This window comes from Anas acuta, chromosome 4 (assembly GCF_963932015.1).
Source record: "Anas acuta chromosome 4, bAnaAcu1.1, whole genome shotgun sequence".
NCBI classification, from domain to species: Eukaryota; Metazoa; Chordata; class Aves; order Anseriformes; family Anatidae; genus Anas; species Anas acuta.
Window position 1 is genome coordinate 1780747 of NC_088982.1, and position 18717 is coordinate 1799463.

At 49.0% G+C, this 18717-nt stretch overlaps 1 protein-coding gene across 4 annotated transcripts in view; it reads right to left on the minus strand.

Moving 5' to 3' along the window:
* The window catches only part of SFXN5 (sideroflexin 5), a 78432-nt gene that overhangs the window by 17389 nt on the left and 42326 nt on the right, over positions 1-18717 (minus strand). For 2 of the 4 annotated variants that reach the window (XM_068679502.1, XM_068679503.1), the window contains exons 10-12: positions 12105-12195; positions 7857-7972; positions 5844-5929 (exon numbers count right to left, since the gene is read on the minus strand). In XM_068679502.1, coding sequence (XP_068535603.1) covers positions 5844-5929; positions 7857-7972; positions 12105-12195 — 293 coding nt within the window. Of the gene's footprint in view, positions 1-280; positions 4820-5843; positions 5930-7856; positions 7973-12104; positions 12196-18717 lie in introns of those variants that run through there. The other 2 variants (XM_068679505.1, XM_068679506.1) reach the window with 2 other exon arrangements.

Below are 18717 nucleotides of genomic sequence, written 5' to 3' on the forward strand. Positions count from 1 at the left end.
AGCCTCCTCCAAGCCTCCCCGGAGAGCAGTTTAGAAGCAAGACATCACCGCTTGTGCCACCCTGACACCTCGGTTTGGAAGCTGCACCCTCTTTAATTACTGCCCTGTTGGGGACCTTATAATCACCCAAGTAAAAACTCAACCAATTTAAAGTGATCCCCGGCACAGCCCCCAGGTGTGATTTCCAAAAGTGCTTCAGACCCAGGCCAGTTCAAATGACAATGGCCGACCTCCTAATTAAGACGAGTTATGGCTTGATGTAAAAAGGAGAGGGGACTAATTAACACATGTAGTGTAATGTCTTAATTGGGATTCGGATTCTAAAATTTGCGTAGTTCAGAATAAATGACTCATAATTAGTTGGGAGGTCACTTTTCTTCCGTCCCTAGGATCGTGGCTCTCGACACAGATCTCAGGAGGATATTCAGCTAAATTATTGCTTGCTGCGTTTTGGTAGCTGCCAAACGCAATCAGAGCCCCCTCTTTTCAACCATCCCCCAAGAAGTGATTGATGTTTCCCGATGGTTTCATTGCAGAGTATTCTAGCAGATTAAAGATCGATAAAATTAATACTCATTTGTTCAGGGAATTATTTTACAGCATTGTTCTGTGTGCCCTGCCTAGACCATGAAGCTCTGGACCTTTAGATCCTCCTGACAGCCCACTTTTGCCCCTGGCATCTCCTTTATCACACTGCTATAATCACAAGAGTGAATATTACGTATATTTACAAGAATTAATATTGTTTTCATGGTGCAAAAGCATATGAAGCTGTTCTTGGACAAGACCAGCAGCTTTACGTGCTGCCCTGTACGCGGGACGGGGTTGGCAAGGCTCTGCTGAACCAAACCTTGGCACTCGGATGAAACACCAAGAGCCTGAAAGTCTGCACCAAGAGAAGGTGTCAGGTTGGAAATCTGCAGAGACACAGTAATAGGATCTATTGTTCCTGCTTTAGAAGCCGATTTGTTTATGCATTTGCCTTTGGATGAAAAACAGGAGGTCTATTTTTGTGATACCTTCCCTCCACGCCTCTCTCTTCTCCTTTTTTTAAAAAGATTTGTTTCTTTAACCCCCTTCCAAGCCTCCAAACGCTTCTTCTTCCTGCAATTTCCTTCTTGAAAATTTGCCTGGTGGACAGAAAAAAGGCAGCAACGTACCGGGGAGCTTCTGGCTCACTGATCCCAGGTAGCACTCAGTGTGCACGGAGGTACCCAAACCAGCGAGCCCTCACGGGTGGCTTCAATATGCATGAGCGTGCGTGTACGTAGGTACAGCCCCAGACACACGCATGCTTGTACAGACAGTACATCTGCTCCGCAGAGACAGCGTGTTGTAGCTCTTGTAAATACACCTTCATTCAACTTTCATCACATTGTTCATTAGTGGTTTAAATTTTGCATAATTTGGCAGCTGCCTCTGGCGTTTTTCAAGAGGTACTGTAATTTATTCCATATGGAAGTCAGTCGCTGTACTAAAAAGGAGTTATCGGGTTCAGTGAACCAGAGCTGTATTTGTCTAGAAGGAGGTGTCAGATGCTAAACTAAATATGACAGGAGTTAACCAAAGTCTCCCAGCTGACAGATTCTGTGGGGTTGCTGTAGTGTTTGGTATAAACAGGTTCAGAGCTAATGCATACACTGCAAGACGCCCAGGATGCCGGCAGGGTAAGAAAAGCACAGGAGGCTGAGGCTCTGGGTATCCCGAAGCATCCGAGGCTCAGTGACCCATCTGACACCCCCACAAAATTTGGGGGGACTGTCCCAGCCCAGGCGGTGCACCCCAAATCCCTGCCGTGCTCAGGACCTGCCGGAGCCAGCACCGTGCCACGTCGTGCTTCGGAGAGACCTTTGCTGCTCTCTGCGGAGGGTGTTTGAGCTTTTCTCACTCGTTTGGGGTCATTTCAGGAAAATAGGGCTCCTCTAACAACCCAGGGCTCTGCCTGCCACTCCGGGCCACCAGGGTTTTGTCCACGCTCAAGAGCATCTCCTGCTCCAGCTGGGGACTCGGAGCCTGCTCCAGGGGACACAGCAGATGCAAAGGGAGAGATGTTGGGGGATTTTTTATTTTTTTTTTTTCTTGATTGACATAATTAAAGGAGCAGTTTCAATGTTTACTTTGGAAACAGCCACGGCGGTTTAAGGTGTCACTGCTGGCAGCTGTTTGGTTCAAACAAACTTCACCGAGGGTTTAGCTGGATGCAGAGACTTTGCACTCGAAAGAGGAAGAAGAGCACCTGTAGGAAACCTTCTGCACGCAGATCTAAAGGGTGAGATCTCCAGCAAAAGGCCATGAGCACGAGGTCCAGGAGGACTTCCTAATTCACTCATTTCTGCAGTGAAAAACGTGGTTTAAGGCTAAGAAAGCCAGCACCATCGAGCCATGGTCCAAGCACCGCGTATCCCTCAAGACAATCCATTTTTCCCACTTTAGTCTGGCTTAGCTATGCCTGAGCAGCTCTGCAAGTTGATCCAGCCTGGGAACGGCCCTAATTTGATGAGATTTAGAGGAAAAGAGCCCTGACAGCTGCCGTGTGAGGATGCTGTGGTGCTAACAGCTCTGCAAGCCTCAAGATCAGGGTGATGTGGTGGTGAAGGAGGTGTAGAAGCTTTCCTCTTTCAGGGACACATCTCTTCTGCCCATTCCCAACAGCTCCAGCTTTATCTCACCCTATAAACTCTGTGCAGCAGCTCAGGGGACTTTTCTTGTCTAGCCTGATATAGGTGAGCTCCTGGAGGCCATCCTCAGGCCATCTTCTGTGCTTCTGACCCTTTGAGGTTGCCTGTACTGAGAGGTAGAGGAGAGGCTTTAGGATAAAGAGACAAGGAAGAGAAGCACTCACGTTCTTCTATCTCCCCTTCAAAGTGTCCGTGGCAGATGTTGCTGCACTGTGGTCTGCTTGTCCATCCCTTGTCCAGAGCACGTGAATCAAATTGCACCAAATTTCAGTTTTCCTACCACGGAGCTCAGGGGAACCCAAGGCTGGACGTGCACAGATCTGGATGCTCTACACACAGACTGTGCGTGCTGGGCTCCAGTTCTGCAAGGAGTCAGAAACCTGACAAAGACTACAGGAGAAGTCTTGGATGATGGCCCCGTTACTGGTCCTTTCTGGGAGGAACCCGTGCAGGTTCTCAAATCCCATCACATAAAAGGATTCACAGAAGCGTATGAATAAACGAAAACGTTTGAAGTGCAAGGAATCCACCTTAACGCAGGAGATGCAGTTGTCCCCACATCTCTGTGACACGGGGGCACTAACAAACTTTTCCTTTCCGATCTGAAGTCAGCCGACCTGCGATCCCACAGATGACTCCTCTCCATCTCACAGCCAACGTGAAACCACTACTTCTCCCTATTAAAGTTGCCAGCACAGCTATTATTTATAAAACTTCGACGAGAATACATCTGCACGAAATAACTGACACCGTGTTCCCCGCGTGGCATATGCAGTCTCAAAATAAACATCGATTCTATATGTTAGCTGCCTCAACAGAGCGTCCAAGCAGCAGGAAATGCATGAAACATGGGGAAAGAATGGAGCGCTGCGGCGCTCGGCAGTGGGAGGTAACATTGAATTACTTGGAGAGCAGAGAAGGCGGCCCCGGGAGTTAAAATACACAGCAGGCAAAGAGACGAGAGAAGCCAAGAGAGCTGAAAAAAATGGCACAAGAGACGAGAGAGGCAGCTGGGGGAGTTAAAACATGCAGATGGAGAGATGGCTGAGAGAGAGGAAAGACCTGGATCCAAGTGGAAAGACGACGACCAGGAACTGGCCACTTAAAATAAACTTTCTGAACGCCGAGACAAAAAGGAGGGAGCAGCTTTGGATTCAAAACCTGCTGCTGGGAGAAGGCGGCTTGCTCCTGGGGTGCTGCGAGACCCCCAGGCAGCTGCAGCACGGTCACTGCTGGCGTTCCCATCCATGGGCACCGCAAGGACTTCTGTAAAAAAACTGATGATACAAGCCTGGACGTGACCCCCAATAAAAAGTCTAACTGAAGTTTTACTACGTTAAAAAAGCTAAACTTTTCACCAAATGCTCCATATTTTTTTTCCAACATGAGGTTTCACCTCTGACTTCATTTAAAAGATCTGAAAATCCACGCCTGGACTGCAAACCCCTTGGATATTGCAAGGGACACCTTCCGTGCCAGGTGGATGCTTGCCAATCTACACCCCAAAACCTCTCCCTCTTGTTCCTCACTCACACTTCCAGGAATCCAAAGACACATAAAGGGAAATAAAACCGTAGCCACAAAGCTCTGCGTAGAATTTAGGCAAAAATCAGTGCCCACACATCTTATATCATTCAGGGGCGGTGAGGAGGAAGCCACCCTCTTGCACACCTGGATGAAATCCATCAGATAAAACGATGACTTTTGGAAGAGAACCTCGTCTAGATCCACATTTTAGCTTGAGAGATAATCTCAGTTTCAGTAAGTCTTGCCCAAAGCACAGGTGCCTTTGGTAACCCACGCGGTGTCAGTGCAGGAGGTGATGATGCCTAAGAGCAAAGCAAGTCCTGCTCTTAGTTTTATTTAAGGTTGTGGTCCGTGATGCTCCTTGATGTCTCCTGTTGGAGATGATCATTCTTTGACCGGGTTTCTATGAATTTTTGAGGCTTTGCGCATAAAGATTTTTGTCTGCTCATGTGGGAGCAGGGAAGGCTGCAGCACGGATGCAGCTTGTGTTAAGGAGGAGGATGAAGAGGAAATCAAATGCTCTGCACAAAATCAGCAGGGCTGGAATCTGCACCTGGTCCCTGAGGGTCTCCAGCTATAAGACTGTGCCCTGCTGCAGGGAGCCACCATGGTCCCTTGGGAAAAAAAGAGGAAAAAAGAGGAAAAAAACCAGAATGTGTTGGCCAGGAAGGGCTGAAAACTCATTTCAGAGTTTCCAAAACAGAGTTTGCTGCTGTCTTTCTCCCCACACCCAGGTCATGGGAAGGACTGATCCCGGTGTGAGCCTCTGAGTGCTGCAGGGGTGCAGACAATAAAAATCTTTTAAAATCTGGGTGCTAAAAATCAAACTCAGGATTTACAGAAGCGGCCCCAGCCTTCCGTTAAGGAGAGAAAATTGCCCAGGGGTGTTTCTACAAGGGCACGCAGGGCTAACCAAAGCGATGGGTCAATCCCTAATCGTGCTAATTGCTATTTACTTTGTCAGTGGAGTGCTTTCGAGCAGCCATTATCAACAAATTTGTTTAAAGAGTGCTTCCAGCTTGGCTGTCAGGGACAAAGGCAGCAAGCCCTTTAGCACCCCCATCTTTCAATGAACTAATCAGTCTCCGAACCAAGGCAAGGTGATCCCCACCCCAGCACGGGCCATGAGCCTCCATGGGATGGGATGGGATGGGATGGGCAGGCAGATCCTAAAGAGGAGCCCCAAAGGACACAACAGCTGGGCTCCGAATATCTCTGAGCAGCTTTAAAAGTGGAGTTTTTTGGGGGCTTTTTGTTAGTAAGAAACGTGAGAGGAGATGGTTAGGTTTGAAGCACCTTTCCTCTGACCCCACGTGGCAGCCCCAGTGTTTGCTGCACGCAGGACCGAGAGCTTCTGAACCCTTTCCCACTGAATTCAGAGAGTTTGGGCTCATGCTGACCCACACAACACAGTTATGCAAACTGCTGGCGGCTCAGAAAGATGATTTAAAATAACCACATCAATGTAACACTTTACCAGCCTACAATGGCCAAAAATGCTGGAACATGAACAGTTGAATAAGCCCAAAAATGTCTATGATGAACAAATTCTAAGAAATATCATATTATAATACTTGCTGAGGATCTTTTCTCCCTTCTCCTTGAAAAATCCCCCCCTTTGGAGTACCCACCACTTACTTTTCCAGTATGGACATAATAATTGGAGGTAGAACCAGTATAGGCATCGGCAGGACCACTCTTGTCAGGGCCGTTTCTAGCAGTGCCTGGGAAGGAAAAACAAACAAACAGACCCAAGACATTTAAAACCAATCCCATTTTCTTGTGTACGTGAACAAATGTATCAACACCCATCTTCAACTCTGCTGGCAGCTCTGTACAGAGCTGATTTTTGCTCTGTTGCTACGAATGATGGGTGGTTGTAAATCCAGTGGAAGAAGCAGAGAGATGAATGCAGGGAGTAGGGCCGTGCACCTAATAGCTTCTCTGATGGTACTTTATGGGACCAAAAGCACTCAACCACCTCGTGGTATTCCCAAACAAAGATGTTGGTGCTGCCTGGCAGATGCTGCAAGGAGAAATAGCTCAGCACAGGTTAAGCAGCAGCCTCAATCTCTTCTCCTTTAAATGAGTTTCAATTTCAATGTAGTACCCAATTGTTTGATCCAAGACTAGTTTCTCTACCTTAACCTGCAGCGGTTTACTGAAAAGCACTGTAACAAGCTGGGCTCCCTTTTGCAGGAGGATGCCCAACCGCAGAGCTATCGTCGTCCCTCTCTGGGTGCTTTCTGCCTGGCCAGATTCACCAGGAAGCACCAAACTGAACAGCTTGGCAGCGTGACACTTATAAACGACCTAAACATCATCATCAGGGCTCTAGAAAGAGCAGAAACATCACTGTGCCTCCTTCTCTTACCTCTTCCAACCACTTTTGGCAGCATCCCCTTGGGATGCCCCAAGCACTGCGCCCATGCGTGGGGCTTTGCCAGCCTTGGGCAGAGGTTATCACAGGTTTGGGATGGGAAAGCTGAAATGTACACATCCAACCAGGTTTGGGAGCATCCAATCCTTCCAAAACGGGAGGAGGTTTTGGAGAGGCACAGATATAACGCCAAGGATCTGCCAAATTTTACACTACAGAACCCAGCGCTGTGCAACTCAGGAAGATGCGTCAGGACAAGATGACATCTGAGCAAAAGTCCTCCCAAGCCTGATGCCTGAACTCCACTTAAATCAGTCCCTTCAGTTTTAATCCTTCTGTTCCGTGTTGTCTGTCTTCCCCTGGACCATTAGGATGGAGAGGGGAAGCGGGGTCTCGAAGCCAGCGATGTTAAGTGAGGCAAACTGGCTCCAACAAGCATCTCTGAGCCCTTCAACAGATTGTTTTAAGCTCCCTGTTAAACATCAATATGGAGAAATATTAGAGATCTCCCATTTCTCGCTGAAGACTGTAAATCTGTACATTAATTGCTGTCTATGAAGTGCCTTAAGAGCCTTGGACAGAAGGAGGGAGAGAAATGCCAAGCATTATATTATTAACTCCTCTGCCTGGGCGTGTGCTTCTGTACATGCTTTACATTTCAGATGAAAGCCCACTTGGAAACAACACGCCTCAGACAATCAGATGATGCTCAGAAGACAAAACTATGCAAGGAGGGAAGAAAAGGGAATAATTGCAAGCAGATGGCGGAGCCTAGAAGGTTACGGGGGAAAACAAACCAGGTGTGAGCACGAGGATGCAAACATCTGGCTACCCTCACACAGCTCGGGTTGGCAGTCGGTAAGGCAGCTTTACCATGGCAAGGGTTAAACAGCTCCTCGGCTCGCAAATGAAGTCTTCCTCATTTAGAAAAAGGTGTAAGTTATTCAACATGAACGGCTTACAAGTTTCCACAACGAAATCCGAAGGCTGTGAATGCAGCGGGGTGGCAGAGGATCCTCCTGATGTCAGCCTGCTCCCTCTCGACGCACGGCACCAGCCACGGGGCTGTGCCACGCTCGTGCCCACCAGCTCCGTGGCCACCCTGCTGCACGTGTGGCTACGAAGAGGCACTAAATTCTGCTGCTTAATTCTTTGTGCATGATAAATACAGCTCACCTACTTCCAGCTCTTTCAAGCCATCAGTTCCTACAGCTGTGGGAGCCGTGTAGGTGCTCGTGTAAGCGTTCCCCAGGTGCACCCCAGGTACCTACGTGTTTTGCAGCGATTCTGGAAGACCCCACGATGTTCCCGTTGCTGTCCAGGACGTCAATTCCTTCCTCCAGCTCCGTGTGCCTCATCAGGACGACGTTGCAGATATTGGCACTAGCTGAGGATGAGAAAAAGCATGCTGATTAGCAGTGCAGCCCCGGTCAATACCAAATGGCAAGCTTCTGTTCTCCACGACATCCCTTCAAGCTTTGATTTCAGCCGTCTGCCAAGAAGTTTCTTAAAGTCAAGGACTCACTCTGGTACTGAGAGTGAAACGTGGTTCTGAAGCGTGAATAATCATCATCTCCTTTGATTTGCCACGATCGGAAACACGCTGACACAAAGAAACAGCAGCATTTCTCCACCTGATTTCTCCACCTGATGGCCAAACCAGGTCCGTGGGCAAACAAAGTGGGGAAACTCTTCGGAAATAATGGATTTCAGCAGGTGTGATGGAAATAAATGGCACTGAGCTACGAAGGACAGCTTAGGTCTGAGCTCTCAGGAGGGCAGAAGTTTTCTTTGAATCAAAAGAGACAAGGTTGGGTTGCTTTTAGGGATACGTGCCCTGTTAAGAGTGGTTCTGCTGCCTATCTGCCCTCATTTTCTATTTTTTGGGGGAAAGTGGCTCTGTGGACTTACTCCAGAGCTGGAGCTGTGGTTGTTTGCTTAATAAAACCTTTCCTAACAGGGACAAAAGCCCCATGTGGGCTGCCCAAGCTCACTTCAGCTGCTGTAACTCCACGGGGCGAGGGCAGCCCAAACCCAAACCTCGTGATGCTCCCAGGGGGGCCCTGGCTGAGTCCCTCTACAGCATCCTCGATTCCCCCAGCCCTGCTGTCTGCCGTGGACGGGCTCTGAGAACCCCCAATGGGCACTTCAGGGCTGATGCAGTGCAAAAAAAGGGGATAATTCCCCTTTGGGAGGGGAGGAAGGACATTGCCGCCTCTTTTGGAGCCATCGAGCTGGCTGCTGAGAAATCACAACCCGACACCTGAGGCTCAGGTGGGGACAGATCTGGTTCCCTTCCCCCAAAATCTCCCTTTTCCCAGCTTTTTGCACCGCTGCCTTCTCAGAATCACCCCAAATCCTGTTCCTAGAGCTCCGTGTGGGGCTTGTGCTTCACAAACATCCTCCCCAGGAGCTGCTCTCCTCCAGGATCCTCACACAGGTCTCCAAGTCCCTGCAGAAAATTCTTAAAATTTTCCAAAGAGGAGCTGCTCCTTCCTGCAAAACTTTTCTTTCTGATAAAAACTGGCATTTTCCAGCAACCCCCCTCCCCCCTCCCCAACACGTTTTGTTTTTTCCACCCAGAACTACTGCAAGCCCACTGTTGCTGCGGTACCGCTGCTTCCAAAAATGTGCTTCTGTGCTGCTTGATGGGTTAATATTCGCTAATTAATCTCAATTCATGTCATATAACAAATGTCTAATTTTTTTTGCGGGTGGTGGGTGGGTGAGCCCTATATGAACGCAGCTCCCTGCAATCAAGGATGATTTGTGGTGACAAATGCTCCTTACACTCCAGAATAAGAGGAACATACACACACGCACACTCTGTCTCTCTCTTTAATATTCTAACTACTGGACCACTCTTCCCATCTATCAAACTCCCTGTGATAAAAAAACAAAACAAGCATTTCATTAAAGTTTAGTCCCATTTTTTTTCTTTTTCTTTTTTAAATACTGCCATGCCCTGGACTTGTAGCTGGCAGCCAAACCGTGCCAGCAGCGATGCTCTGTGCCACGCAGGCTGTGAGGTTTGGGGTTATGTTTCCAGACCCAAAGCTCACCAGACACCAAAATGTGTCTCTGAATCTTTATATCTAGGGCTTCGTTGTCCGCATCCCAAACTCCAGACCCGATTCCAGCGTGTTTGTTTGAGACAAGCCCTGGTTTGTTTCAGTAACACACACATGGAAAGCAGAAATCCTGCTGCAGGTCAACTTCACACAAATGCACAAATACACGTGAAGACAATTTGATTTTCAGAATTTGGAAAAAAAAAAATGGTAAAAGCATAGAAACTACTCTTGGGAAAGCACTTACTTGAAACTGGATTTGGGTACAAACCAATCCACTGCTGAACTCTCTCTGTACGGATTTCTAAACCAGGGGGCTCAGACATGCCCATGTGCACAGCCTCAGCAACACATTTCACAGATTTAACTCCATTTAAAACAGAACAAAAATAAAAAATAACCAAACCACAGAAATGTTTCCCAGGAGAAGAAAACCATCCTCCTCCTCACCTCCCTTCCCTCCGAGGGGCGTCGTTCCACCAGCTGTAACCTCCTCTGGAGCAGACCTGGGAAGCAACTTTGGGGGTTTTGGGTACCTTTGGGGGGGGTTTTGGAGCCTGAAAAAGGTTCCAGCTCCTACTTGCTCAGCCCTGGGAACAGCCAGGCTCCAGAACACACCACCACAATGCTCCTTCCTGCTGAAATTCCTCCAGATTTGCCCTCCCTGCCCCAAAAAAACCCCTCCTGGTGAAGAGATGATGTGCCGGGGTGGCCGACAGCGAGCGCGAAGCCTTTTGTGCCAACCCTTTTGTGCCAACCCAGCTGCACACACGGAGCTTTGGCCACCTCCACGGGCTGCCCCATGTGCAGGTTTGTTAAATATATCCTGGAAGCAGCATTTCTGTTCTGTTTTCTGGGTGAAAACAACAGTTTCAGGGCCCTGAGGAGATGGACACGCTGCCAAGAGCATCTCAGCCCAGGTCGGTGGGATGGGGAGAGAGGGGAAGGAAGATGCACGGGGAATCTGCTCGATGCCGTGCACGGTGGTGGAGCAAGAGGCTAGCACCAGCTCCTGGCTTTTCGCGTAGAAAATGTTAAATCCTGCCCTTCTGCCGAGGGCTGGCAGCTCAGAAGCAAGGGGAAGGCACGTCTTAATTAACCAGTTTGTCCAGGTCTGCAAAGCAGCGCCTTGCAGCTTTCAGAGCCGCAAAACAGCAATTAGGAGGAGGATTCCTGATGTCCTGGCACATAATGAAGCATGACAGTACACAAATAAAAGAAGAATTAATTACGGGCTAAACAAATTAATTACGGGCCCTCAATCAACGCTGACACAGGCGTAACCTCCTGCTCCCGACACCTTGGGACACAAACAGAAGAGCCCGGAGGTGAAGGCTTCCCGCGTGCATCTCTGCCTCCAACCCAGCCTCCGAGCAGCCTCTCGGGGCTGGTGCTCACCTCCAGTGCCCTCCCGGCTCCAAAAAGCAAAAGGAAGCTGAAAAGCTCTGAAAATAGGCTCTGGGGAGGCAACAGCAACATCCCCAGATGCCTTGTGTAAGGGCTGAGCGACTGAGACCCTAATCTCTGTTGTCCCTGCTCTGCTCGAAGGGCAAGCAGCTGGTTTTCTGGCAGGAAAAGAGGAAAAAAAAGGCACAAAAATCTGGGAACTGCAGGCAGGAGAGGCAGAGCAACAGGCTCTGTGCAAAAAAAAGGAGCAGAAGGACCAGAGGAGGCAACTCGGTCACGCTTGGAAGAAGCTCTGAGAACTTGGACTGCAAAGGGAAAAGCCTGAAGGGAAGTTTGGGATCAAGGAGTTTGAGAAGGGACCTGCACCCAGGAGCAAAACCCTTGGGCAATTGGTTTCCTCCGTGCTTGGACAAAAATGTGTTTGCACTGTCTTTATGGAAAAAATATATATAGATATAAAATAATATATTAAAAACATATTGAAATATATCTATATATAAAAATATATAGAGATATGTAGATATAGATGTAAAATAACCCCGACAGCACTGAAGATTTCTTCCCAACGAAACCAACTCACAATTTGCTGAATTTAGCAAATTTAGCACTGGGTTTAGCAAAGCCTGAGTCCCCCATGTGTCCCCAGACACTGGCAGTCCGCTGACAAACCACAGACCATAATTTTGTGCCCTAACAAGCCCGCATCAGCCCGAATTCTCCATGCACATTGGTCTTTTTTGTTTAAATCAGTGGTTTTTAGAAATCCGTGCATTCAGAACAGGAGCATTTCACTCCATTTCTATGGGAAAAATAATAAAAAAACTCGTGGTGGTTATTTCAGCTGCCTGGAAGAGGAAAGTGCAGCCGGATGGGGCTTTGCAAGCTGCCACACCACCTCTGGGCTGAGTTTTCCTGTGGCTCAGCAGCATCCCGGCCATCCCAAGAAGGGCACAGCGGAGAGGCAGGAGCCTGGGACACGTTTTGGTGCTTTGTGTTGGCGTAAGGGCGAGGTGAATACAGAAAAAAGGCAGCGTTTCTTACCGACAGCAGGGAATGGCACAAACCTCTGGATCAAGAGACGCGTGGCGGGGGTAAACTTGTTCGCTCTCTGCACCAGGACATTAAGGCCAACCTTAGAAGAGAAAAAAAAACAGAGAAAGGGCAACATTTAGCCAAAAGGAACGGGACAGAAGCCACAGCTTGCAGACAACACAAGCACCCTTTGCAGTGACACTTTGGGGTCTCTCTCCATGCTCCTTTTGAGGACTAAATCCCTTCTGCTGCGTTGGGCTCAACCCTTGAGGAAATTTAAGCCATTTCCAGCCCAAAATCAGGCTACAAACCCCTGCGACGCCCTTAGGGGAATGCCCCTCGCTGCGTTTTTACCCCTTCCAGCAGCGTTTTCCCAGCTGCTCCTTGCTGGTTTTCCCTCCTAGCACAAAATCGCTGGGGCTGGGGGGTCCCAACCCCAAAAAAACGCACATCCCTGGTGGTGGTTGCCCCAACACAACTCATCCCTCTTTGTGGGGCCACGAAAAACCCCCGCACCTCCCTCCAACGCAAGCATTTGGGCCATGACGGAGCTCTGAAGAGGCAAGAGATGGGAGGCAGCTCATTGTAACCGCACATCTTTTTTTTGTTGCCTCCTCCAGCGCTTGAATAATGCAGATTTCTATGGTTTTGCGGGGATCCAAGGCACGGCAGACGTGCTGCAGGCAGCGCGGAGGAGACTCCCTGCCTTCGCAGCCCTGCCGCCGGGCATCGGCGATAATTGGAGAACCTCCACCAGCGTTTGTTTCCAGCAGAAACGGGGTGATTAATTAACCCAGCCCCAGAAACGGGGTCATTAACTAAACAGACCTATTCGCAAGGAACCTATTCCGCCTTCCGATCACTCAATATTTCTTCTTTCCCAGCCGAAAAAAACAAAAACGAAACCCAACGGCCCCCGAGTGGGGGAATTTTCGGCCGAAAATGGAAGTCGCTCGCAGCGCCTGGCCAAAACGTTTTCAGCCAAAAAAATGCAGCAAAACTCAAAAAAAAAAAAAAATCAGCCAAAGCCAAAAACCTGCCAGCAAATAGTGATTTGGGGGCTTTTTTTAAAAAAAAAAAAGCCAAGCATGGGAGAACATATTTTGCAAGCTGCTACATTATACATGCATCCGCAGCGCATCTCGTCTCTTTGTAGGCTGCGAGGAAGATGTGGAGAAGCACAACTGCTGGGCAAGCCCTGCATAAGCACATTTCTGGTTTTCAACACCCATGGAGCATTTCCAGAACCTCCACCAAGACCCCAAAGGGATCCTTTCCTCCCGTCCTCGGCCACGTTGGCCGATCCCAAGAGAGGAGCATCCCCGCGGTGTTTCTTCTTATTCCCATCACGAATAAGGGTTTTGTCTCCTTCTTCTTCCCACTCAAAACTGACCGAATGCTATTTTCTTACATTTCCCCGAGTACTGGGATTTGCAGAATCTGAACGCTTCCAGACAGCAGCCCAAAAAACGTGCCTGGAAAAGCAAAGCTACAACAGTTCTCAGCTGGCGTCGCCGGTGCTGCCCCGTGGATTCGGGTATTTATAGCCTGGAGACAGCTAATCTGCGTGGATCCCAAATTTCCTTGGGTTTCCAGCCTCTGGAAACTACATTTAGGAGCGATAAGGTTTTGTTTTTAGCAGTTTTATTATGATTTTGGCCAACTGTGGTCTCCTTCCTGCAGGTCACCAAGGGGATGGCAGCACCCCCAGGACAGCGCCCAGCCACGGTTGGGTACCCCCCAAATCCCAGCCCTCCACCAGCAACAGGGGGCTTTAATTCCTAGGGGTTGGCCCAAGAACACCGACTACGGAGTCAAATTCATCCCGGGAGCTGAGAAAAACAGCCGCGGGAGGATTATTATCACCAGGCTGCCTACAGCCTGAGTCACAGCTCCGGGAGCCACCGCGCTGGCGCTGCGCAGACACGTCGCGGCGTCAGGTGGGATTCAGCAGAGCAGCCGTGGTGCCTCCAGATGGGCTCCCTTTGCAGCCCAGCCCATGGAAATGTGCCTTTTTCGGGGTGTTTATTCCCCTCCCAAGATAGATATTGACGTGAGCTCAAATTAAACCCCCCCCAGCGGTGCCCATTCAGCTCTGCTGCCCGTGGCAGGAGCCCAGGGGCTGAGCTTGGATGAAGATCTCCACGCTGGCGATGTCTAATTTCTGGCAAGACGATGCGTTTTTAAATCACAATTTCAGTGCAGAACTGGTTCAGGATATTCCCAGGCTGCAGCCCAGACTAGGGGACAGATCCAGCTCTTTTAAATTGCCTTTTTTATTTTTTTTCTTTGGGGGTTCTTTCAACAAAGCCTTTGCTCATTTTGGTTGATGGAGCATCCTGGCAAGCAGGAGAAACCTCGGTTTTGGGGCTGTTCTGACTTCACACCCCCTAAGACATGAATTTAAAAAGCATGAAAACCACGTGACAGAACAAAAAAATCCCTTTTTATTTTGAAAATTAACTAAAAATTAACTTTTTTCTCTCTATAAGTATTTTTGAAGCCTGAGAATTGGGATTTGTGTCCCTAAGGCTGGCAACTACTGAGCCACTTGATAGAGATCCGACCCTACTGCTCTCAAACCAGTTCCATACATCAGTGGTTTGCTTGCAAAGAAGTTATTTCACTTAATTTTGACAATATTTATAAAACAGGAGGCCACACGCAAGGTGGATGCTGCTGGGCAGCTCTCCACGCTCCACTCACCACGTTGGTGAGGTCTCTGCTGATTTAAGGGATTCGACTTTCCCAGGTTTCAGCAGCTTTTGGGCAAAAGGGAGCACCAGAGCACGAACTGGTCCCAGTGACTTCAAGTCAATGGGGAAGGAGGGAACGGCTCATAGGGAGCTTATCCTTCAGCCCCCAAATCACCAGATTGCTGAATTAAAACACCACGGCACTAATTGGATCTGATGAGCCCCATCCAGCCGAACTAAAGAAAAGAGCATTAGGAGGAGGAAGGAAAAAAAAATCCTTCATTAGGGCTGAGAGGTGAAGATGGAGGCAGAGAGATGGGAAACTGGGCCGCTTACCAACTGGAGCTTTACCAAGGCAAGGAGAACAGAACGGAGGAGCACAGGGAAGGGAAAGCAAAAAGGAAGCGGGTGGAGGGAGAACGGGGAGAGGAGCAAAAGAGCAGGGAAGGAGGAAAGGTTGGTCAGCCCCAAAATGAAGGCAGAAAGGGAACGAGCTGGGCGCTTTGCTGGGTGAAAATGGCACGGTTTGGAGAAAGAGGTGAGAATACAGAGGTAGGAGCAGGAGAAGAGAGGATTAACAGGGATAAGGAGAGAAACTGGACATGGCAGATGATGGGGAACAAAGAGGAGGACGGGGGCACCCTTGGGGATCAATCTTTATGGGGGAATTGGGAGCGAGGAGGGGATACCATTTGGGGGAGCGGGTGATAAAATTTGGTGTAAAAGCTGCCTGAGCTTCATTAAATAAAACCGTGTGGTTGATACCTGCTCTCACAAGCTCCCCATAAAGACTGATCCCCAAGGGTGCCCCAAATCCTGCTCCCACCCCAAAGCAGCCCCCGGGCAGTGGGAGGCTCCCGAGCTGATTACGGGCATCACAGCAGATCCGCGGGCTGTCGATGCAGCAGCTCACAAACAATTATCGGGAAGAGGGAGCTGGGATTAGAAAAATCCACAGGGGCACCTTCACCTGGAGAGGAGAGAGAAAAATGGTGTGTGTGTGTGTGAGCTCGGTGCCACGGGGAGGAGGGAGAGCGGGCAGCCAGCTACGGCACCGGCACGGGAGGGCTCTGGACCGCTACACCCAGTCCCAGGCAGCGATGTGCAGAGCAGCCCGAGCACCTCCTAGGTCCAACAAGTGATCCTGGACAAGGACACGAGGTTAAGATGCTGTTTTTTTTTCTGCTCTTGAATTTTTCAAGTGCAATGAGCCAGCCCCACTCTGATTTATCTCCTTAATGCCTTAGGTTCTCCTCTAGCTTTGGATAAACGCCCTGTCCTCTAGTTTTATTTCTTTTTAAGGACAGAGCTGCAGTATTTAAATGTAATTTTTTGTTATTCTCACTCCCTGGTGGCAGATTTTTAAGCCTGCACTTCGAAGCACACCTATCCCCTGTGAACAGCAGCCACACAGCTCGCTGAGCCGCGGGGCCAGGTAGTGCCAAAAATCTGGCTGCGACGCAAGCAGCACAACGCTGATATTATTTTACAGCTACAAGCTTAGGCCTGAGCAGTCCTCACCTCTCAGCTTCCTCAGGAGAAGGTAAATAAATCTCCCTGCTGAAATCCCACACGGCTGCGAGGATGTCTCGGGTTGTAGGGGTGTTTCTAAGACAAAGCACGTTTTGGTTTTACAAGATGCTTTTGCTGGGGTGGAAAAAAAAGACAGCCTGGATTGAAACCATCATTTTTGCAACGTCCATTTGTCTTAAAGCAAACTCTGCTTCAATCTCTCAGACACGCACTGGGCTTTGCTGGTTGGACTCCTGCACCGTTGTGGGTTTTTTTGGATGCTGGTGGTTTTTTTACAGCTGAATGTAAAGTTAACAGATCTACATTTTGCACAACCTCTGTGCTCAACCCGTTCCGACTGCAGCTGAGATTCCTGCACGAATCGGAACCCACGAACCCCGTGGGACTACAAGAAAAAAATCTCCAGGACAAACGACCACGTTTCAAGAAACCAGAAGCCAGGCAGAAACCCTACAGAAACTCCGAGAGGCCCCAGAAGCCTCATTTCCAGGGGTGACAGAAGCTGTGCAGAGCTCAGCGTGCAAGCAGCTCCACACATCCACCAGCTCTGTTTTTTTTTTTTTTTTTTTTTTTTTTTGTGCAGATTTAGACATGCAGCCCGGGCAGACAGCAGGGCATCCTCGTGCACACACCTCTGCAGGAAGCTGCTGCTTCTTTTCCAACAAACCACTCGTATTTTCTCAGAAATAACCTCACCAAGGCTTTGGTACAGGAGAAGGTTGCCCCAGGATGACCTATGAAATATCTACAAGGACAGGAGGGATTTCTTGCTGCAAGAGGAGGCTTTCAGCGGGCAGGAGAGGCTGGAAGGACAACCTGCACCTTGGCTCAGCTCCTTGCAGGGTGGTCTCGGCAGAAGCTGAGGCTGCAGCCGCTGAAGTTAAAAACCTGCTGCACAAATTTCTGCTCCAGAACAGGGAAAACAGTGGGAAAGGGAGAAACCCAGCGACTCACCACCGTGGTCTCACGGTCCCCAACCTGCAGCTCTCTCCACCAGTGACATTGCAGCAAGCAGAGCACCTGCTCATGGCTCTTGGCCTGATGGGGTTTGATTTGCATGCATTTATCTGCAGCTGCAGGAACCACCTCGAGCTGAAGTCAGACTTGAAGGCCCCAATGCCAAACAGCTGAGGCAGAAGCAAAAAAGGATGAGCAACAAAAGGGCAAATCAAGCTTGGATCAGAAACTAAGAAACATAAAGTATGCAAAAAAGTTATCACCAGCATTAATAATCAAGTTGGGTTTGGTTATGGAGCTTTTTTAACCTCTTAAAAGCTTGACAGAATTAGCAGAGAGTGTGTGTGTCTCTCCCTGCTGGAAGGATTTTCTGTGTAATTACAAACCCTCTGATTAGTGCGGTTCTTGGCGCTAGAATATTTGGGGAAAAAATTTAAAATGCCCTTGGTCTTTCTCAGCTCTTATTACTGCTCTCTGCCTTTGCTTGCCTTCCTCGGGAAAAGCAGCTGGTGGTAATTGTGCATCAGGAACAGCAGCCAGCTATCAGAAACCAAGGCCTAATCCCAGGAATCCACTCAATTGTTTAAAAAAAAAAACCAAAAAACAACAATTACCACTCCATGTTCAGAAGAGCTGCAAATCTGGAACGATCAAAACAAAAGGCAGGAGGGAGGCTGGCGCATGGAGAACACGACAAAAATAAACCGAAATCGCGGGAGGAGGAGCACAGATTTAGGTTACCTAAGGGTAACCAGAAATCACCAACTATAGGGCATCCCAAAAACACAGCGCTGAGACGCCAGGAGTGGTGAGAGCTTTCTGCAGACGTGGTGCCTTCAGAAAATGGGGTGCAAGTGCCCTGTGTGAAGAGCCAGGGGGGTAGAGGTGGGGGAAATTTGCTGCATCGGCTCTTCCACCTCTCTACCTGCAGCCACTCTGAAGGTTTCTCCTCCTGATGTCCTCTCCAACCTCCTTATAAGTGATCACTTCAGCTGGTGCCACGCTGGAGGAGAAACGCAATCCTGGCAGAGATTTCTTTACCCAAAGCTGAACCGGGAACTGGGTTGGGAGTAGGTGGGGAAAAAAGGAGAAAAAATATTGAAAAAATAAATACTGACAAATATTGAAAAGGAATATTAAAAAAAATAAAAAAAATCCTCTAAAATCTCATCCTGAAGGTCTGCAAAGCAGGGAACCCAGACCCAGAGCTGGGTCCGTGCTGCTTCTCCGTGCCAGCAATTTCCCCCTCTCGGAACTGGGAGAATAATCAGGTTATTTGCAAAGATTCGCCGAGGCTCCTAGTTTAATTACAAAAAGAGAAAAGCCAAAATCTGCTCTTCCCTCTGTGTGAGGAAGCCGTTTGTTTGTCCCTCGCTCGGGATGAAGCCACAGAGGGTTAAGCTGACGGGAGGCACGCTCACAACTCGCCTGCTCTG